At 42.4% G+C, this 23808-nt stretch overlaps 1 protein-coding gene across 4 annotated transcripts in view; it reads left to right on the forward strand.

Annotated features, from left to right (window-relative positions):
* The window catches only part of SNX29 (sorting nexin 29), a 459980-nt gene that overhangs the window by 224060 nt on the left and 212112 nt on the right, over positions 1-23808 (forward strand). For all 4 annotated transcript variants that reach the window (XM_077828715.1, XM_077828713.1, XM_077828712.1 and 1 more), the window contains one exon: positions 2502-2618. In XM_077828715.1, coding sequence (XP_077684841.1) covers positions 2502-2618 — 117 coding nt within the window. The remainder of the gene's footprint in view (positions 1-2501; positions 2619-23808) is intronic.

Below are 23808 nucleotides of genomic sequence, written 5' to 3' on the forward strand. Positions count from 1 at the left end.
TGATTTTAACAGAAACGTAATATGTCAAATTATAGAGGACCACATATTGAAGATGCTGCTTATTTAAAATATTAATGTGGTTTTAAGATCTCTGTTGATCAGATTGTATAGTTTTAATTGCATATTAGTGGCTATTAGTGTTCCTTAAAAATGCATAGCGTTAAAGCAGCTTTTGAAAACTAGACTTTGAAAACCTGTACCTCTGAGAGGCATTTGGAGGATCTTTATGCATCAATGCGTCAGTCTGATTTTCGTTCTCCTTTTTCTTTCATATGCCTTCTGGAGAAACAAAGAGTATTTTTCTAAGTAATTGGATTATCCTGGATCATTTATTGCTATTCCAAAGAAGTATTCAGTCCTCTTAGGAGCCAGACAAATATGTAAGAGAAAAAAGTAGATATTGAAAAGAGGTAAATAGATAGCTTATTTGAGACAAAGCACTGACTGTTCTGAAGTTCTAACTGTAAACAGAAACACCAGGAAATGAAATAGTCCCTTAGCCACCTGTGACAGAGGTGGATTTCAAACTAAACAGCCTGACATGGAGTTATTGGTAGAGGTATGGCAGGGTGACATGCACAGAATTAATGGCATTAATTCATTATTTAAAGTGGTAGATATTAACAGTTTTGTTAGTGATGTCTATAGTAGTCACTTGTGAAGAAGTAGACATTTTAACATCACTTGTGCCTAATCAGAGACTACTATGTATGAGAGCAGGTCTACACTTAAAACACTGCATTGGCTCTCCTGTTGACCTAGCACAGTCTATATAGGGTGTTAGGTCGGTATAACAATGTCGCTCAGGGGTGTGGATTTTTCACACCCCCTGAGTGATGTAGCTATACCGATACAGGTCTGTAGTATAGACCTGGCTTTAGATAAGATGCAGAAATTGTGTTTTTAAGTATCTTTTATTTTGACTAAAATAAGCTTACTAATTTACTAGCAAGTGTTTGAAGTTAAACAGCCTTCATCAAGATCGATGTTCAGTGAACAGTTGGGATATCAAAACATAATGCCATAGTTGTTAGTGTTGGAAGTCTTACTGTTTTGATCTTATCAAAAGAAGCCAGAATAGAATAATTAATTAGGAAGTCTCTAATTATTAAATCAAATGAGGCTGAGGAGTGAGCACCTCTAATAGGATTAAGTAGAACAGAAAAGTAGTGAATACAGAAACAAGGGCAATGAATTAAAATTGCACACAACAAGCAAACAACTAATATACAATTAAGTGCACAAAATATATTAATACAGTGTTAAGGTTTCCTAGTTTAAAAAGTCAGAAAGTTCAAAACTGAAGTGTCAACTCAACCATATTACAAGTTTTTCATATTTTGTTATCTATAATTTAAAATTAAGAATGTTAAGTATCGAGCTTCTTATTTAACCACACAAGCAACGATAGAAGTTCCTATGTATGTTCTATTGAGTTAACGTTAGTATGAGAACCTTCGCTTTTGCATTTTCTGGAAATTTTAAAGTTCATCCCATAGCACCAAAACTAAGAGAGCGAGTGGTTAGTTCAGTCTTTGTGACCATTTAATAATTCACAATTTGCTGAGGTTCCCACAATTGTTTGCACATTGGTGACAGAGTAAACTAAGAACTGACCTTAGCCCAACTCTTTGTCCGCACCAGAAGAAAGAGAGGAGGCCATGGATGTAGTTTAATTAGGCTACAATAATATCTGGGAGTATCCAGCAACAATTGTACAGTGAGGGAAGGAGCGGATTGTCTCCCTGCTTTTCCAGACGTAGGAGCCCCAAACCCTCTTACTCAGTTGCCTTAAGAGATGCTTTCCTTGAAATCCTTTTCCAATCTATTTTGTCCAATAACGGTATATCTTCTATAATGTACCCGCACTGGATATCCACTGTAAGTTTTATATATTAAGTTGTGACATAGCCTGCCTCCCACCCCCTGTGGGGAAGTGTAAAAAAAACCCACTCCGCTTTGAGAGGTTGGCAGCGATGGAAACATTCCTTTCCAGTCTCCCAAGTAAAAGGGCAACTAGTGTAATGCCCACAGCCGATCAAAAGGGAACCCAGTTGCTATTCCAAGTTCGTGGGTGGGTGCTGGCAGCCCAATCCTGGTAAAGAGGGCCTCTACAGAGCTGTATCATGTGAATTACTATGCTGTTGGTCACTTGTCACCCACCTTTCTCAGATACAGGATATAAAGTTTGAACTGAAATGTTGTGTGATCAAAGTAGATCTCAGTATCTGCATTATAATTGCAAGGTAACCTGGTATGAGTCAGGCCAAGATTTTTATGTGTTGTAACAGCATTTGTCTGTCTGCGTCATTAATGTTACTGTCCAAACTACTGCATTAACAATACTATGCATTAATTAGGAAATACTTATTTTGGGTTTTACAGGAACTGTATACATGGATATGAAACTATATTGTTGATCTTCTCAATACAGCGAGAAATGTCTTCATCTTAGGAGATTTGTTCTCTTCTATCTTACATTTTGGTTGTATGTCTTTCAGGTGGCAGAAATGCATGGGGAGCTTATAGAATTCAATGAGCGACTACACCGTGCTTTGATGGCTAAAGAAGCTCTTGTATCCCAAATGAGACAGGAACTCATTGATTTGAGAGGGCCAGTAAGTGTGTTTGTGTATTTCACAGCTTGCTTATTCTCTAATTTTCAAAATATACCACAGCGTAATAGTTTTAGAAGTGTTTCCCATTGGTAAAGGTCACTTAAAATAAAATGGAACTTGTTTTATAAAGATTAATGTGGTTAATAATACATCTGTCAATAACTCATGACCTCTAGTCTCTTTCTTTGTTGTTTATCTCGTCTTTAGCAGAATTCGTTACCAGAAATTGAAAAAGAATGGTAAAATTAAATTGGCATTTGAACCAAGAACTTATAAATTGTCCTTTATCTTTATTACTAATCTGAATTTTTTATACTGAAAAGTTGGCACAATAGATCTAGAGTAAATATAATTGGCAGGTTTTCAAGTAGCAGGTTACATGTATTACCTATAAATGTTCAGACATCTATAGTCAATGTATTCTGAAAATGCTTTATAACATTCCTAGGGCAATTCAATTTTTCAAACATAAGATAAAGACTTTTGGAAAGAATATAAAGGCAAAGTATTTCAGGAATGGACTGATAAATATAAATAATTATGTTATATACTAGGCAATTGAAATAAAAGATGCTAAGGCATTAGAGACAGAGTGTTGAGTTTCTCAAACAAAAAAGGGCAGGATAAAAAGGAAAATAGAAATGAGACAAACACAATCTGTAGGAAGTTCCAGAGCTTCACCTTCACATTGTCTGAGTACACCGCAAGAAGGACAAGAGACACTTGTTATGTATTTTAATCTGGCTGCAACTTTATTATATAGATGTCTGGGACTACCTGGCAGATAAAGTGTACAGTGCAGGCATATCCATGTTTATTCAGATCAATTCTCCAGGGCTTCCACCAGCCCCCCTTTTTCCATCCAGGTCCCCCAGCCGACCCATGGCTTGGACCTTACCATCCACCACCCTCGTAAAAGGGTTAAGGTGGGCTGTGAGAACTGGCGGTGGGGGGGAAAAGGCGGAAGGAGGTTGGCTCCCTGCTGTACCAATCAGAGAAGTCCTCAACCCCCTCCCCCATTCTGTTCCTTTATCCAGTACCTTCTTTTAAGTCCTTTACCAGGCCATTTATCTGGTCACTGGCTGCCTTCCCTATGGAGTACCTGCACTGAACATCCGCCCAACCTTACAAAATAAGTTGCGACATATGGCCTGTCACCTTTTCTTCTCACCAGAAAAGGTCTTCCTTCACACCTACTGTGGGGAGGGCGAAAAAACCTCACTCCACCAAAGCCAATTCAGGTGGTGTGGGAAAAATTCCTTCTGAGCCCCCCTTTAAAAGGAGCAACTAGCGTAATGCCCACAGCAGGTCCTAACCCAGCCTGCCATTCGCCTCCACTAGGGGACGGAGGGTGGGTGCTGGCTTCTGCGCTGCCTGGAACAAAGAGACTTGCCCCACCCAGTTTCATACCTTTATGCCCTTTGGACCGCACATTCCTGTGGGGGTGAGTCATTGCTGCAAAGCTGATCACCAAGCACCTTTTTTACAGCATTGCTGCAAAGCTGACCTCCTTCCGCCCCCCCCCCCCCCCCGATCCCCTACCTTAAAGCAGAACTGTCCTTCCTGAGTAAGCCCCAGAAAAACTCTGCCCCACCTTAGTTGTGGTGCAGTCATATGCAGCAACTGCTGGGCTGTACTTGCCACGTCTTCCTACACAATCTCTGAATTCTGCCTCCCTCCCCAGCTACGGTTCCTCAGCTCCCAATTCTTTGAATACTCTTGCTATATAGTCTATCTCCACTCCGCATTATAATGCTATATTTCCACTCCCAAACTCCAGAATGCTCTGTTACTGGTTTCTTCCTCTTGACTATCTAACCCTCCTTTCTTTTCCCGACTCCCTTGAGGGCAGCCAGTCATGTTGCCAACCACCTCATGAGCACTCTTCCCCCTTTTGGGATCATTTAGCACTCTTTTCCCAAGTTTGGGACAAATGGTTGCTCAACATCATTCACCATGGCTATGCAATCTAATTTATCGTGCTACCTCCTCTAAAACCCCCCTCCATATCCCTTCTCAGGGACCACTCTCATGACAGCATTCTCACCCAAGAAGTGAATTCTTGCTACAGTGGGAAGTGGTAGAATGCGTTCCCACAGAATATCAAGGAATGCGGTTCTATTTTACTTACTTCCTCATACATAAGAAGGAGACCAGTCTTCGACCTCCATCATCTCAATCCCCTCGTCCACAAATTCAAGTTGGCAGCTATTATCCCATCCATAGAAAAAGACGTGATTTATTGCTCTTGATATGTAGGATACCTATTTTCATATCAATATCCATCTGGCCAACAGATGCTTCTTGCGATTCATAGTCAGCACCTACCATTTCCAATACAGGGTACTCCCCTTCAAAATAGCCACTGCTTCCAGAGTCTTCACCAAAGTTTTCTCTTCACCAAAGTAGCTTATATCAGACGTTTTGTGGTCCTGGTGTTTCCGTATCTCGACGTCTGGCTCCTAGGTTGCACGGTCCAGGCACGAAGCCCAAGTTTCAAACTCCATGTTATTCCTCCTCCTTTCATTCCTCAGAGTCAGCATCAGTGTTGAAAAATCGATCCTAGACCCCACACAATCCCTGGATTTGATAGGAGCCACCATCAGTTCAGGCACAGCATGGGCCTGCCAACCAAGGAACAGGTTCCAGGCAATGGGAGAAATTATAATTCTCATTATCAACAATCCTTATGTACCGGCCAGGACTTGCCTTCTTGGCCACATGCCTTCATGTACATACATGACTGCCTTTGCTTGACTCCACCTTCACTGCCTCCAGAAGTGACTCCAGACAGTTTACTCACCAAAATATCACACCATGGACCTTATGGACGGTCCCTGACAGAGTGCTGTCATCCCTTCAGTGGTGGACAGATCCATGTTACATTTGCTTAGGGGTTCCCCGCTTTCCAGACAAGATGATCATCACCTACACATCCCTTGTAGGCTGGGAAAAACACATGGATGATTATGTGACACAGGGAATGTGGTCTCCTTGAGAATCCAGGATGCACATCAATATCCTGGAACTCTGAGCTGTAAGGAAAGTATGCTGATCCTTTCTTCCATTCATCCATTCCCATCTTGTTCTCATCATGACAGAATACACCACCCCTATTTTCTACATTAACAAACAGGGGCATGAGATCTACTGCTTTATGCGTAGAAGCAGTCAATCTCTGGAATTGGTGCATCACTCACTATAAGAACACAAGAACAGCCATGCTGGGTCAGACCAAAGCTCCATCTAGTCTAGTATCCTGTCTTGCAATAATGGCCAATGCCAGGTGCCCCAGAGGGAATGAACAGAACAGGTAATCATCAAGTGATCCATTCCCTGTCACCCATTCCCAGCTTCTGGCAAACAGAGGCTAGGGACACCATTACTGCCCATCCTGACTAATAGCCATTAATGGACGTATCCTCCATGCATTTATCTAGTTCTTTTTTGAACCCTGTTATAGACTTTGACTTCAAACATCCTCTGGCAAAGAGTTCTACAGGTTGACTGTGCATTCTGAGATGAAATACTTCCTTTTGTTTATTTTAAACTTGCTGCCCATTAATTTCATTTGGTGACCGCCTAGTCCTTGTTTAGGAGAAGAAGTAAATAAAATTTCCTTGTTTACTTTCTCCATACCAGTAGTGATTTTATAGACCTCTATCATATCCCAGCTTAGTTGTCTCTTTTCCAAGCTGAAAAGTCAAGTTTTATTAATCTCTACTCATATGGCAGCCATTCCATACCCCTAATCATTTTTGTTGCTCTTTTCTTAACATTTTCCAATTCCAATACATTTTTTTTGAGATGGGACGACCACATCTGGACACAGTATTCAAGACGTGGGCATACCAGGGAATTATATAGAGGCAATATGATTTTTTTTATCATATTATTTATCCGTTTCTTAATGATTCCCAACATTTTGACAATTACTTGAGTGGATGTTTTCAGAAAATTATCCACAATGACTCCCAAGATCTCTTTCTTGAGAGGTAACAGCTAATTTAGACCCCATCATTTTATATGTATAGTTGGGATTATGTTTTTCAGTGTGCATTACTTTGCGTTTATCAACATTGAATTTCATGGGCCATTTTGTTGCCCAATCACCCAGTTTTGTGAGACCAGATACTTTTGTCCGCAGCCTATCTTTCCGGGACACAGAATGTGCTCACAGCTTCAGTCAGCAGAGATTTTGTGATCGACCACAAGTGGGACCTTCACAATTCGATAGTACACTACATTTTCACCTGATGGGGGATTCCAAAGAAAGATCTCTTCGCCTTGCATATAAACAGCAAATGCATCCTCTACTGCTCCAGGGAAGGTCTTGGCCACCAGTCTCAGGGCAACCTATACCTGCTCTGCTGATCAGATCAAATCAACTATGCCTTCCCTCCCAATTATGCTCCTACCCTTGGGTAATCCACAAGATCCAACAAGACAGAACAGTGGTCATTCTGATTGCCCCCTGCTGGCCGAGACAGTTCTGGTTTCCCAATCTCCTTCACATGTTAGCCCATCCACCAATTCCTGTCCCCACCTTCCCCAATCTGCTGACACAGTGCAACAGCGAGATCAGACATCCCAGTCCACAGGCACTCCACCTCAGTGTGTGGTATTTGGATGGACATCTGCCTTATAACAGACCTGTTCTTCAGCCATGCCATCTTCTCCAGCAGCAGGAAGGAATCCCTCAGGCACTATTACCAGGCCATGTGGAAACACTTTGCTGCCTGGGCCCAACAAAAGAGAGTTCCACCAGAATCAGTGGGGATCCCCTTCCTCTTGGGCTGCATTCTGTCCCTGAATGTCTCGCCTTCAACTCTCTGAAAGTCCACTTGGCGACAGTACATTCCACCCTCCTATGGAAGATCACTCTTTCTTTACATACCCGCTAACTGCTAGGTTTTGGGCCTCCTCAGAAACGTCCCACCTGTCCAACCTATCAGACCTCAGTGGGATCTGAACCTAGTTCTAGCCATATGAAACCACCCTTTGAACTGTTGCCATCATGCGCTATTTCCCTCCTTTCCATGAAAGTCACCTGTGTTGCTATCGCTTCTGCAAGAAGCATTGGTGAACTTGGAGCTATGCTGACAGACACACCTTTCACAATTTTCCACAAAGCAATTTTCCCTGCGCCTGCATCCAAATACACATTGGAGGACAGACCTTTAGACTTTCTAGGCATTTGAGCATTCTAAACATCTCAGACTCTAAGCATCATGAATTGTGTAGCTCCTACCTTTCAGATCTGCACATTGTATTGATGAAATCTGTGGTGAATAAAAAACTGAGTGGGATTTGTTTCCTTCAAAACAATTTTAGAGAAAGTTACTGAGGAGGATCATTTTGTCAGCATAAGTGCTGCTGAGGTGGGATGTCTGCAAGAGCTTTGAGGATGCTGTACATTGTTGTTTTCTGTTTTTGAGCTGCTGCCAAGGCTGTTTTGAGATGCTTGCCTAGGTTGCTTCTGAGAGCCATGGGTGGGTGGCAGTTCCTGCTGCTTTTATGTTTTCCCTCAGCTATTGCTTTCCTTTGGACTTTCACGTTTGGAAGAGAAGGTTGATCTGAGGTTTGTGCTGGCTGAAGGAGGGTAGTGAGAAAGGGTGTTTTTGAAATATTGTTGGGATTTATTGGTGGGGTTATGTAGTCTATTGAGCTAACATTTGAGTCTTCCTGTTGAGTCCTGTAATGGTGTTGCAGTTGTCAGTGAGTGCCACAGCACCTCACTATATCACCGGGATCAGGGCCTAGTGTCAAGGGAATTAGCAGAGTAGGCGTTCTCATCCCGGCCTTTGTAACAGGGTGGAACCCCAAACAGTCAATAGGACCTAGGCCCTCAGACAGGGCTGGGCTAATGAGTAGTCTCTCTGCTCCAGCCCTTAGGCAGGGCTGAGCTAATGAGCAGTCTATGAGCTCTAATCCTTAGGCAGGGGAGAGTTAGCAAGCAGTCTTTGATGGGAAGGCTGCCACCCAGGGAGAGGTGGCTGATTTGGCAACTAGGGTGGTCCTGTCAGCTATTGTCATGACGCACAGTTCCTGGCTTCAGACCAGTGGCCTATGCCGGGTAATGTACACCTTGTTCCAGGATCTTCCCTTTGATGGGAATGGTCTCTTTGCAGAGCAGACCGATGCGGGGCTGCACAGACTGAGGGACAGTCAGGCTACCCTTCGCTCACTGGCTCTGAATAAAGCGCAGTCGATGAGGAAGCAGTTCCGGCTGCCGCCAAGGCCTTGGCAACTTTGACAGGGGCCCACAAGGAAAAGGGATAGAGACACGAGTTTTAGTCGTCGCCGCCCTTTGTCTCCTGCTCCCCTGCACAACCAGGGCCAGAAGCACTCATTTTGAGGGTGCACTCAAGAGCGACGCCCTAATGAACTTCCCGGATCCGCCTCGTTCTTTCCTCAACTGTCTTCATCCCTACCATTTGGCCTAGTTGCGGGTCACCTTGGACTGTTGGGTGCTAGAGATTTAACTCGGGGCTACAACCTGTAATTCTTGGTTGCCCCTCCACCCCCCTTCCCTGTCTCTCTTCATGGACCCTTCTCACACGCAACTCCTCGTTTAAGAGGTCAAGAACCTCATACAGCTGGGGGCTGTGGAGGAGGTCCTTCAGGACATGAACGGAAAAGGGTTCTACTCCCATTATTTCCTAATCCCTAAAGTAAAAGGTGTCTGAAAACTCATTCTGGACCTTCGGTGTCTCAACAAGTCTCTCGAAAAGTTGATGTTCCGCTTGGTCTCTCTGGCTTCCATCATCCCCTCCTTGAATCTGGAAGACTGGTACGCCACCCTTGATCTGAAGGATGCTTATTTCCATATTTCTGTTTTCCAATATAACAGACAATTCCTCCATTTTATGGTGGGCAGGCGCCATTTCCAGTTCACGGCACTGCCCTTTGGTGTTCACAAAATGTATGGTGCCAGTGACCATTTACCTGAGGTGTTGAGGGGTTCAAGTCTACCGGCATCTCAACGATTGGCTCATCAAGGACAGATTTTGGGAACAGATGCAGGGGAGCCTTGATCTGATTCTTTCCACCTGCCACGACCTGCCTGTTGATAAGTGAAAAGAAATCGACTTTAAGGCCACTGCAACAATAGAGTTCACTGAGGTAGTTCTCGAGGCATGAGATCTACTGCTTTATGTGCAGAAGCAGTCAATCTCTGGAATTGGTCCACATGAGCCAGAGCCTTCCTTTCAGAGGTGCATTTCCAGGGCCTGATCTCCCATGTGAAAAACTACCTGCTTACCACTGCCCACACTTGCGTCTGGTTGTTAGGCCATGTGACTGCATGTGCATACGTGGTCTGGCATGCCCGGCTCTATCTCAAGCCACTGCAAGCATGGTTGGCGTCGGTCTACATCTCCAACAGACACTATCTAGACTGGGTAGTCAGAGTGCTGGTTCACATCCGATTGTCCCTGGATTGGTGGTTGAGCCCCGAATCGAAGATGGAGGGAGTTCCCTTCATGGCCTGATCCCCGTCGCTGACCCTGGTTTCCGATGCCTCAGATCTGGGCTGGGGACCCCACCTAAGTGAGCTCAGCATGCAAGACTGCTGATCATGGGATGATCTGTCCCTCCAAGTAAACATCAGGGAACTCAAAGCGGGTTGCCTGGCCTGCCAGATTTCCTGCCCCACCTGAAGGGCAAGGTGGTGCAGGTTCTGACACTGAATACCACTGTGATGTATTACATCAAAAAGCAGGGTGCAGCCAAGTTATCAGCTCTTTGCCAAGAAGCTCTCCCCCTTTGGGACTTCTGTGCGCAGCACATTGTCCCATCTGATAGCCACGTATCTGCCCGGGGCCAGGAAAGCTTTGGCAGATCACCTCAGCAGGACCTTCTCGTCTCACCATGAGTGGTCGCTCCATCCGGAGGTGGTCAGTTTGATCTTCCGGAGCTGGGGGACTCTGTTCGTGTCTCATCAGAACAGGAAATACCACGTGTTCTGCTCGTTCCGGGAAAATGCCTTTCTGCCCCTGTGGTCAGGGGTTCTGATGTACGCCTTCCCACGGGTGCCATTAATCCCCAACATCCTCATGAAGATCAAACAGGACAAGGCAAAGGTGATCCTGATAGCCCCTGCATGGCCTTGGCAGCACTGGTTCTGCACACTGATGGACCTTTCGGTAGCTGCCCCGCTTCAGCTGCCTCCCTGGCCAGATCTGCTGTCCCAGAATCATGGTAGTCTTCTGCATCTGAACCTGTCGGTGTTGCACTTCACAACATGACTTCTGCATGGCTAAATGCGGAAGAACGTGAATGCTTGGCCCATATCCAACAGGTCTTGTTGGGTAGCTACAAGGCCTCCACCAGAGCAACCTACCTGGCCAAGTGGAAGAGGTTCATATGCTGGACATCGGACTGGGGTATCCAGGCTGAGCAGGCCTCGCTGCAGGCGATCCTGGACTATCTTCTGCACCTCAAGCTCCAAGGGTTGACCTTGTCATCAGTCAAAATCCACTTTGCCATTATTTCGGCCTTTCACCCTCCTCTTTAGGGCAGATCAGTCTTCACTCACGACATGATGGTCCTGTTTTTGAAAGATCTGGAGCACCTCTACTTGCACGTGAGGGATCCCGTCCCTATTTGGGACCTGAACCTCGTGCTGTCACAGCTCATGAGTCCTCCCTTTCAGCCTCTGGCTTACTGCTCCCTTTTCCTCCTCTCCTGGAAAGTTTCTTTCCTGGTCTCAATACTGTCTGCCTGTAGGGTCTCTGAGATCAGGGCGCTAACTTCAGAACCAATCTATACGGTGTTCTACAAGGACAAAGTCCAACTGCAGCCGCACCCAGTGTTCCTGCTGAAGGTAGTTTCACAGTTTCATACCAGCCAAGACATATACTTACCGGTCTTCTTTCCGAAGCCTCGTAAATTGGAAAAGGAGCACAGATTGCACGCTCTGGATGTCAGGAGGGCACTTGCCTTGTACATTGACAGGACTAAGCCATTTCGCAAAGTCAGAGTGGTTATTCGTTGCAGTGGCGGACAGGATGAAAGGTCATTCTGTGTCTGCTCAGGGGATTTCATTGTGGATCATGGCCTGCATCCATTAATTTAAATTGCTGAAGTGAATTCCGTCTCTTAACAGGGTTTAAGTTTATTAGTTTACTAAAACTGTTCAGTTAGACAAGCATCTGTTCAGAATAATAAAAATTGACAGGCAAATTTTAAGAGACTGAGACACATTAAGATCAGTTGGAAATAATGTAGCATGAAAGACAAGCTAGCACATTTTAAAAATAGTTTTACTCATGAGGGATGCAACTCACATTGCATTCTCAGTACTAATTAAATGAGATTGTTATTCATTTGTGTGTATATGGCTTCTTAATGACCAAAACTTCTTCAGCAATTTTGGTAGTTTAAATAACACAAACTCATTTGCCAAGTTTCTTCTGATAAAGAACTCTTACTGGATCTCAGTGACTCAGCTAGTTTACCATGCCGAATTACATAGTCGGGGTGCTGTTATCAAATGATGTAAGGAACCGTATGTGCTTGTTGGAAGTATTGCTTCTGGCACATTGAGAAGGACACACTGACAATACACTATGCAAAAAAAAAAAAAAAAAAAAAGCAACAGGCTGTAACTTTCTTAAATATGTGAAAGCATATAGAACAGGTTATCTTTGGAAAACCTAATTGTTATCTTGCTTATTGGGTCTCTGAAGCAATCCCTTTCTGGGCTTGTGGCCTACATCCATAGGGAGGAGGACTCCATTCTTAATTCTCTCTTCCCTGCCCTGCTGCCCATTCACATCCAAGAACTGGACCATCCTCCAAGATGTTCTCACCTGCGAAAATGGTCACGTTCCCCTTTCCACTCCATTTATATGCCAACTGCCTGGGCCTTGCAATTACTTTCAGGGTTTTGAAGGTAAGTCTTCTCCTTTCATTCTCTGTATATATCAACTGTTGTTTAGCAGAGCTTTTCCATCTGCTTCATTTAATCCCTCACCTGCCTGTGAAGGGATTTCTCCAGTTAGGATTGTAATCCTGGTTATGCATCTGTGATCAGGACGAGCTGGGGAAATTGTAGGTGATTGACATGTGCAATCAACTGATTTCCACCCAAATGGCAGAGTTGCCACAAATTCCTGATCCCATTCATGCAGTCCTCAATGTATGGTCTCCCTGCACCCATGCTTTTAATTATTTCTCCCTCTCCCTGCTTATTACCACAGTCCAGTACATTTGCATCCCTTTGGACTTCCAAACTGTAAACCTCTGACTCAGCAAACAGAGGGGGTTCTGATTGGCTTGTCTGTCCTCTTGCAAGTCTGATACCAAATGTATATGTCTCAAGAGATGATTAATGGTACATGGAGCCTTTCATCTCTAGCTCTTCAGCTTGACTACTACCCAGTTTGGAACCGACACAAAGTTGTTAAATTGCTAATGTTGTTAGTGGGCAGGTATTTACATTAAATTCACTCTCACAGTTGTCCCTAACTGCCATGATTGATAGCGATCTCAGCAAAGGGGATATTGAATGAATAGGCAGAAGAGATTCCTTGCCACTAGAAAAGACTACTTCAGGTCAGGATTGATGGAAGGTTTGTATAGATATTTCTAGTGTGTATCTGTCCAGAGAATTTTGCCTCCAGGGCTGTCAATATAGCACCTTCCTATCACTAAAATGATAAAAGAAGATAAGACATTTTAAAGTCCAAACTAGAAAAACTGGAAAAATGTTTTGCATTTTACAAAGCCCCAAATAGGAGAAGGGAGTGTCATTTACTGTATGTTTGTACAGCACCTGCCATAATGGGGTCCTATTTTGGTTGGCCTGTAGGTGCTACCTCAATATAAATGTGAAATAATAAACCACCTACTTTGTCTTTCTGGCAGATGTTAAAATGTTAGGATAGTGTGTAAGTGTTCTCCTACATTTCCAGTGTGGTATTTTATGAAATAAATACAAATGATTTCAACTGTGACGCGTCTTTAAAACATCAATGATACATACCATCTCTAGCTTAAAGAAGGAATGGCAGATACCCAGTTGTCAGACATCAGATGTTTTTTAAAAAAATCTAGCTTTGGTGGCACTCTGAATAATCTGTTTTTTTTTTTTTAAAGTTGCACATCAGTGTGGTGTCTAAAATATACATGGTTTTACAAAAAAATATTTGAAATGTGACATATTGAAAATATCCTGTTTACCTTAAATACTGTTTAGAACAACTAGATATTAAAAAGCTTTTTCTCCAGCCAAACATGTAAATATTGAGAATATTACCTATTTTTAAAATTGGGATAGACTGTTTTTCTCTCTGTAGATCCAAAGCAAATCACAAGACTTCAAATTGTGGGGAAACCGCCCCCCCCTTTTTTTAGTAGAAACACACAAAGTTTGTTTGCATAGAAGCTTAGAAAGTGTTTTATTTTTAATATTTTCTGATTTTTTTTTCTGTCATCAGCATGCTACATTTAATATTCAGACTCTGTTGGACAATTTATGCTGTTCTTAATTTTTATGTTTTTAAAAATACATCCTAAATATATACTGAGTGTTGCCTTTGAAAGCATAGAATGAAATGGCTATATAAACACTACCCATAAACTATTTGTTATCAGAGCTGATATGCAGCCAATGAAGTGCAGCCACCCCAGGAATGAAAGGCTGCTTCCATTCTGCTAGGACACCATGCAACAGCTTCCAGCTAACGTTACTCAGTTTTTTGCAGGTGATTTTGTATAAACTTGTAGCAAATGATGTTATTGACTTTGTATGTAGTATATGCGTCACTGGATTGTCACATGGCATTGCACAACGACAGCACTGTAGGTTTTAAAGTACATAATATTTTAAAGTCACTTTTCACAAAACTGAATGATTCAAGTGGTTATATCAAGGCAAATAAACCTTTTTGAAAATGAAATCAAGATTAATTGAACCAGTGCTAGTACAAATCTAATGATGATGATCTACTGTGTTTTTTGGGTGTGGGAAAAATCTCCCAGCATAAGCTCTATATTAATTTAGCACCAGATTCTGCCACTCTTAATCATGTAAAACATTGTGCCATTCCCAGAACAGGGTAATACTCAGTGTGAGTATGAGTAATAGATTCTGGCCCTCAGTCAGCCATGTTTAAATTTTGCATGAAACTTTAATCTAGAGAAATCATTTTCTGTACACACTGTGCCCAGCAGTCCATTTATTGTAGAAGTTAAATTGAGCAAAGTATTCATTCATTAAATTCCAGGTATGCTACACTTTATTCATGAAGATGTTGGACCTGATTGTCTGCTGCCCTGCTCCTTGCAAAGTTACTTTCACTGGTATAGAGTTCAAAACTCTACTGTTCAGATTTGGTGGAATTTACAGTCACATTTTGCTGTGTAAATAACTGCACAATGAATTTGTCTAGACTAGTGTTTGTGGTTTTGTAGTAATTCAAGTTAATTGAATGGTCAGTTATCTCAAATTAATTACCACACTTGTAAATGCTAGTGTAGACATGGTAATTTGTTTCAGAGATCAGGGTGTCCTGGAGCAAATATTTGTTTGCTGTTAGTTTATAGCATTTACTGTTGTTAGTTAACTTGAGTTAAAACAGGACTAAAAACTTGGTCTAGACAAACCAAAGATGAAGGGCAACAGAAAATTGGGTTCATGATCAATAATATGCATTTTTTCATGTAGCGATCTTTGGATCAGTAAATTTCATTTCATACAGTGAATATTTTGACTCTTTTCCCAATGTCCAATACTTGTGTATATTAGCCAGCCTAATTGGAAATCTGTCCTTAGTGCAGTGAGAGTAAGGAGTGGTGGACCGAGTAAGGAGTGATGAGCAGAGCCCTATGTTTGCAGCAGAACGACCAACAGAATGCAACTGAGGAAGATTAGGATCAGCTTTTATTCACAGAGAGAGGAAGAAAATGGTTCTAGGCGGGATATAAATATTTTATGAATATACCAAGTCAGTCTGCACTCCAGTAAACTGTAAAATAAGCAAATCTGTTTGAGAGTAGATATGACACTTTTTTCAGTTAATGAAGATGACATTTAGTTTTTGGCAATAGCAGTAAATATATGAAATTATATGGCTGCATTGAAGACTATTATATATACTATCATACTGACAACTCATGACACCATCCCCTCAAATTGACATCATTTGAAGTATACCCAAAATGTAAATGAAAAAGTCACAATAGGGTGCATCGTTTTTTTATGTATTCATTTTGTGAGTAAGTGATAAAACCAAGTCATGGTAAAGAGCCCTGTGAAAGAATACTGCTCTGATAAGTATTTTACTCCTTGTCTGCAGATTAACAGTGAAAACTGAACCTCATCAACTGTAGTAGGTAGAATTATAGAGAAGGAAGGCTGGAAGGGACCTCAAGAAGTCATTAAGTTCAGCACCCTGCTCTGAAGCAAGACCCCAGTAACCCTATCATCCCTGGTGTTTGGAGGTTTTTAAGAACATGTTGATTAGTGATGGGGATTCCACAACCTCCTTTGGAATCCTATTCCAGAGTTAAACTACCCTTATAGTTAGAAAGTTTTTCCTAATATCTAACCTAAATCTCCCTTGCTGCAGATTAAGGCCATTACTTCTTGTCCTACCTTCAGTGGAAATGAAGAACCATTGATCCCCATCTTCTTTATAACAGCTCTTAACGTATTTGAAGACTGTTATTAGGTTCCCCTTTAGTCTTCATTTCTCAGGACTAAACCCCCCTCAGTCTTCGTTTCTCAAGACTAAACATTCAATTGTTGCTGTTTTTTTTTTTTTAAACTTTCCTCCTAGGTCATGTTTTCTAAACCTTTTGTCATTTTAGTTGCTCTCCTCTGGACTCTCTCCAATTTATCCACATCTTTCTTAGTGTGACACCCAAAACTGGACACAGTACTCCAGCTGAGACCTCACCAGTGCTAAGCAGAGTGGGACCATTACCCCACCTGTGTCTTTCATAGGACATTCCTGGTACTACAACCCAGAATGATATTAGCGTTTTTTGGAACTGCCTCACATTGTTGACTCATATTCAATTTGTGATCCACTATAGCCCTCAGACTCTTTTTTTACAGTATTACCGCCTAGCCAGTTCCCCCCCATTGTGAAGATATTTATTTGATTTTTCCTTCCTAATTGTAGTACCTTTCACTTTATTGAATTTCATCTTGTTGATTTCAGACCAATTCTCTAATTCGTTGAGATTGTTTTGCATTATAATCCTACCCTCCAAAATGATTGCTACCCTTCCCAGCTTGGTGTCATCTGCAGATTTTATAAGCATATTCTTCTCTCCATTATCCAAGTCATTAATGAAAATATTGAACAGTGCCGGGACTGACCCCTGTAGGGTCCCACTAGATATACCCTCTCAGTTTGAGGACGAACTGTTGATAACTACTCTTGGTATATGATCTTTCTGCCAGTTGGGAACCCACCTGAGAGTAACTTCATCTAGATCATATTATGCAATTGTCACATGGGACTCTATCGAAAGCCTTACTAAAAGCCAGTTATATCCAGTGATGAGCTGCCAAAATCTTAACAACAGGTTCCCTCCTCACCCCACGAGGAGGTCGTTGCCCACCCCCACCCCTGGGACTCCTGCCCCATCCAACCGCCCCACGTTCCTTGACGCCCCCCCCAGGACCCCTGCCCTCTCCACCCCCCCCATCCCCTGACTGCCCCTAGAACTGGGCAGGAGGGTCTCGTGGGCCACCGTAGTGGGTGCCCACCCCACCCCTAGAGCCAGAGGCACCTGCCGGGGGGTGAGGTGGGGAGTCCTGGAGGTGCTTACCTGGGGCAGCTCCCAGGAAGCATCCGGCAGGTCCCTCTGGCTCCTAGGGGTGGGGGAGCATAGCTGGGGGGGGAGCAGGGGGAGCATCCGCTCCTCCACTGATCACATCAAAAGTGGCACCTTAGGCGCCGACTCCCCGGGTGCTCCGGGGCTGGAGCATCCATGGGGAAAATTTGGTGGGTGCAGAGCACCCACCTGCAGCTCCCTGCCCCATGCCTGGCCCCAGCTCACCTCACCTCCGCTCCGCCTCCTCCGCTGAACGCGCTGCCCCACTCTGCTTCTCCGCCCCCTCCCCCGGCATCCCGCGAATCAGCTGTTCGGTGGGAAGCCAGGGAGGGCTGAGAAGCAGGCAGCGGCTTCACACTCAGGCCAAGGGTGGCAGAGGTGAGCTGGGGCGGTGAGCGGTTCCCCTGTGCGCGTCCCGTCTCCACCCCCCCCCCCCCCCGGGTTACCTGCTGCAGCGTGGGCGGCCCTCCTCGTGCCCCCCCACCCCACTCATCTCCACCTCCCTGGGCCTGAGCGGGAAGCTGCGGCCTGCTTCTCAGCCTTCCCCAGCTTCCCGCAGGAACAGCTGATTTGCGGTAAGCCTGGGGGGATGGAGAAACAGGGCGGGGCGGCGCATTCAGGGGAGGAGGCGGAGCAGAGGAGTCAGCGCCAAAGGCGCCACTTTTGGCCAGTTAAATTTAGAAGCCCTTTTAGAACCGGTTGTCCCTCGTGGAACAACCGGTTCTAAAAGGGCTTCTAAATTTAACGACTGGTTCTAGCGAACTGGTGGGAACCAGCTCCAGCTCACCACAGGTTATATCACATGTACAGCTTCCCTCCATCCACTAGGCCAGTAACCCTGTCAAAGAAGGAAATTAGGTTGGTTTGGCATGATTTCTTTTTTAACTAATCCATGAGAGCTATTCCTTATAACGCTGTTATTCTCTAGGTGCTTACAAATTGTTCAATAATTTGTTCCAGTAGCTTTTCAGGTATCCAAGTTAGGCTGATGGATCTATACTTCCCTGGATCCCCTTTGTTCCCTTTTTTAAAGATAGGTACGGTACTATGTTTGCCCTTCTCCTAGTTCTGTGGGACTTCACCTGTTCTCCATGAGTTCTCAAAGGTAATTGCTAATGGTTCTGAGATTGCTTCAGTTAGTTCCTTAAATACCTTAGGATGAATTACATCAGGCCCTGATGACTTCAATACATTTAACTTATCTAAATACTCTTTAACCTGTTCTTTCCCTATTTCGGCTTGTGTTCTTTCCCCCTTGTTAATATTGTGTTGAGTATCTGGTCACCATTAACCTTTTTAGTGATGACTGAAGCAAAATGGGCATTAAACACCACAGCTAGATGTAATCATAGCACTTGTAATTATAAAAATATAGTGTGCGTGCTCAGTTAGTGATAAATGGTCCATACTTCCAGGCTGACAGTGTTGATTATTTTATCCTATTTTACATCTAAAGGAAAAATTTCTCAGAAGCTGTCATGCTTTGAAGATTTATCTCAAGCAGAGACACCTATTTAAACATTTTGCAGGTTAAAGAGAAGACTTCATTTTGGTTTTTGTTAATTTTGCCTATTTCCAAAATCCCCACCCCCACCCCTCAATCTTTTAAATCAATGGCTGTTTATGAAGTCTGAAGATAGATACAGTTTATGTTCATTTTAGAAATCTGGTGGGCTAGGAATTTGTTTTTGGTAAATATTATAACATTAGTTCAGTGAACAAAAATAATTCCTGACAGAGGTATATTCTCTGGTTGCTGATGCACAGTGTTTGTAATAGATGCAAACCAGCTTTCTCTCTAGCAGCTGATCCTGCTCCTGCCATGGGTATCATTCTTTTCTGTACAGAAAAGGAGCCAGGAGCAGAATCATCTGCTAGAGGGAAAGTTGGTTTGCATTTTTTATATATAAATAAAATAAAGCTGGGATTGAATCCCTATCCTACTCTTGTAGCAGCTTATATTTGTGATCATTAGCAGCTGGACCTGCTGCTTAACCATAAGCAGCTTTGGGACAAATCCTTTTTTTTTAATTATTATTATTTAATAGTATTGAATGGTTGGCTTATTTGTCCCTTGCAAATTCTTACAGTTAGTGTCATATGAGAGATGCTATTTTTATTTTAAAGTTCAGTTGAGTAAAATATTATTTTTCATGGAGAAAAATAAAAAAGCTGCTAGAAATAATTTTTCATTAAACTTATCACTTAATGTTTTTTAAATTGAGAATTTTCATTGTTTTTCATCATTCATCTTAGATTCTGGTGCTTTACCGCAGTTTCATATGAGCAGTATAACCTTATAACATGTTATTTGAACTCAGTGATGCTATTAAACTGCTTGGACAAACAACATAAAAACTTTCTGCTTATAATAACACCAATCAGCAGTCTCACTAAGGAAAAGGTGTGCTATACACTGTGCCCCAAAAAAATAACAAATCCAGGCTCTGGTGGACCAAAGGAATAGAGGGGTGAGTTCTGAAGCTAAAGCTTAGATTTAACCATGGAAATTTTAATTCCTTAAATACAAGGAGAGGGGAAGTGGAAGTGCTGTGTAGGATAACAAGGAAGCCTGATCTTACAGCCATCCAACAGTATTACAGCTGAAATATAGCAAAGGATATTCAGCTATCAGGTTATTTAATCAACAGAGCATTTCTTAGGTTTAATTATGAATAGTACAAATGGCACCATGATTACAGGGGATGAAAGCACAGACTCAGGTGATAGATTGGTTTTCATAACCTATTGTGGGATTCCACTGATTTCATAACTGCTAGGAATTAAGTTTTTGTAGTTGCCCAATCTCACCAGATCATGGAGATTAAATGTCAGTTTTTCCTGTATGATTTGGTGTATTCAAATTTTTATAATATGTTGTATAGCAGCCAAACATCATTCTTACCATTTGTATCCTTTTCTGCTTCTTCACATTCAGCTGTCTCTAGAATCTTTTTACGCTGCCCATCTCCTTTCCTGCAGCTTTTCTTCCTCATCTCTTTTCTCTGTTGCCTTAAAATTTCCCCCTCTCGTTTTCCCTTTGTGCTCACTCAACACTGTCTGCATAGAATCTGCTATCAAGCCTGGGGTTCTGTTTCATTTGCTGACATCTATGGCATAAACCACTTTGTATTATTGATTCAAATAATTATACTGGGAGATTTTTAAATTACCGGCTTTGCATTTTAAAAATAACTGCGAATGCACTGTTATTCAATGGAAGTGTGATAGCAATAACCTGCACCCGGAACAGCTTCTGATAGAAACAGATTTTATATTTTTTGTCTCTTTGTTTTGTTTTCCTCAGCTGTTGACCTTACATAAAAGTTCTGAGCATAGATGTAATAACTGTGCTGTTTGTTGTAAAGCTTACCTTTGTGTGAAATATTTGGTATGTCATATGAGATACTGGGGATACCCTAAGGTTCTAAATGTTCATGGATAATCCTCTTTAGTCAAACACAGACAAACTCAGAACAATTTATAAAACATACACATGTAGAAAAGACATGAAGTGATTGTGACAGGTTTGGGCCTTTGGGGTGTCACCTAATGTGCTGGGATGCCACTGAGTCAGCCTATTCTGCCAGCCTGGGTCCCCTTTACCTGGCCTTGCTGGGTTAGGCTCACAAGCTTCTTCCAGCCAAGCACACAGGCAGGGCCACACCCAGCTGCACAGTGTGACAGAGATCCGCTCTGGAAAGATTCAGCCTTAGGGGCTCGCCCCAATACTCTTGTGCCCACTCCCTTTAAGGGGTACAAACCCAAAGGTTTTATGAAGTTCACCCCCTCCCTCAATGTGGAGGGAGAGATGCACAATTCCCCCCCTCTCCGTTAGAAATTACATAAACTGGATTTTATATTACAAACAAGAAATAGGTTTATTAACTACGAAAGGTGAATTTTAAGTGAATATAAGGGATAACAGACAGAACAAAGCAGATTACTGACTAAGTAAAGTAAAACACACAAGCTAAACTCAATATACTTAAGAAACAGGTTACAAAATGTAAATTCTTACCCTAAATGTTATTTTAGGCAGGTTGCAAAGTTTCTGTGATTCAGAGTTCCAGTTATATTCCTTTTCAGACTGGACCCCCGTCTCAGTCTGGACTCTCCCCTTGCCTTCCCTTCAGGTGGCTTTAGCAGTCTTTCTTCTTGGGCAGACAGGCCATAGAGAGGAAGAGTTCCGTTTGCCTTCCTCCCCACCCTTCAATCGGATTTACATAAGGCGGGAATCCTGTTTCCTAAACTTGATCCCCCTCTTACCTTCCAGTGGAAAGTCCCAGGTAATGTTTAGTATCAGATGACAAGACCACCTGACTCTAGTATCACATTCCATGAGTCAGTGGCAGTAGGGAGCATCCACAGGAAGGTCAAGCCTTTTCACAGTCCATTGTCCTCGCTGATGGGCTTTTCCATTGTTGTACCTGAAGTGTTAGCAGTGAGCGTCACCCAAAGTAGCATAGTTGAAATGCAGATACATAGTCAGTATTCCTAACTTCTGATATAGAAACGATACAGGCATACAAATTGGATAATTACATTCAGTAAGTGATAACCTTTCCAATGATATCTTACAAGACCCATCTTGCATAAAGTACATCTCAGTTATGTCATATTCATATCATAAGCATATTTTCATAAAGAATATGGAGTGAAACGTCACCATGATGCCATGAAGTTGTTTTTTATCTTCCCATTGTCCTTTTGCATAGCTAATCCAGGGGTGCTGGAACAATTTGTAAAGTGAGGGGCTGAGAGCCATTGAACCAAACTGTAAACCCTGTACATGATGGAAACAACTTCAAGCCAAGAGGTGCAGCAGCACCACTAGTTCCAACATCTATGAGCTCGTCTTTAGAATGGAGGTCTCCATCTCCTCACATATCATCTCCAGTTGCCCAGGCTTGGCAAAAAGTAAGGTGGCCTCTGGCAATCAAGACCTCACTCCCACATCTTTCATGTAAACGTGTAACTTTCTGGTTCAGGAAGAGACAGAGAGATTCTCCCATCTCACTTGCTTCTGGATTGCCTTGTGTAGGAAGAGACTACCTCTGGGGCTGCCCAGGAATTGGAGGGTGTTTCAAATCCTGCCAGTGTGTCTGCTCAGAGGAACTAATGGCTGCTTGCCTTGCGGGAGCTTCTCCCATCCTCCTGCCCCTGGATAGTTTGGTCCAGTTTAGAGAGCACATCTATCAGCCATTAAGCCTGATTTCAGACAGGGAATCACAGTTCTCACTGGGATCAGGGTGTAGCTAGTCACCACAGGAAGGAATTTTTCCATGCTTAGCCAGGTTAAGATGAGAGGTAATGTTCCTTTGGTGTTGAAAAGTAGAGTTCGGTGTTGGAGTTTTAACTATGTTGCAGGCATTGTCTTTAAACCCCAATATCCAAGAAGGATAACTGATCTGCCATATCAAATACCCAAGGCGGCAGGAAATTCACAGACCCGTAAATATCCACTAGTGACTAGGTATAGCTAATTACTTGACTACATTTCTGATCTGATATTACAAATATTTAAGATTCCAAATAGCCAAGCATAGTGAGTTTATTAGTCAAGAATAAAGCATGAAAAACAAATAAAGCATGAAAAAGAAACATGAAAAAGAGATGTACATACCGCCCTTTTGGGGAAGCAATCTCTCAAAGTTCACCTTATATAGAAGGTCTGCTCCCACAGTATGCACTGAGTATTTATACTATAGTTGTTTCCCAGCTAAATATTACCCAAGATTCTACATATCTATCCAAGATTCAACCCATGAGTCTGCACCAGAATAGATTTGATTTAAATCATGATTTAAATCACTAGTCAGGAAAACTCGATTTAATCATGGTTTTTTACATAAAAGTGCATTCTTGTTGGTTATTATAACCTTAATGCATATTCTTCACAACTCACAGGTAGATGTAGGTTTCATTTTTAGAAGGTATACACTATTCATTTTTTAAACAGTGCTTTATTTTGAAAACTTTTCAGGTTACTTTTACTGCTATATCAGAAAATGAGTGATTGTTTGGTTATTTCATTTACCAAAGGTAATTGAAGCAGATATTTATGAAGTCATTGGGAGGTGAACTATCTCCAATTCAACAGGTTAATCATTAATATTTGGAGGATTTTCTTGCAGTGTTATATTAGGAGAAGAACATCACCAGACAGACATTTAAATTGTTTTTTTTAACTGAAACAACAACGTTATGTAGTTTGGATTTTTTTCTTCAACAGAAAACATATTTTAACAAAACAAGCATATGTCCGTCGCTTCTCACATTTATTTACAGATTTCTCCTTGTCCAGATCTATTTCACCACCAACAACAATCTTCTATTCATTGAACTTTTTGAAACTTTGCACTTTTAGAGAGAGGTAAGGGATTGATTCTGT

The sequence above is a fragment of the Eretmochelys imbricata genome, chromosome 10 (genome assembly GCF_965152235.1).
Source record: "Eretmochelys imbricata isolate rEreImb1 chromosome 10, rEreImb1.hap1, whole genome shotgun sequence".
Lineage (NCBI taxonomy): Eukaryota > Metazoa > Chordata > Testudines > Cheloniidae > Eretmochelys > Eretmochelys imbricata.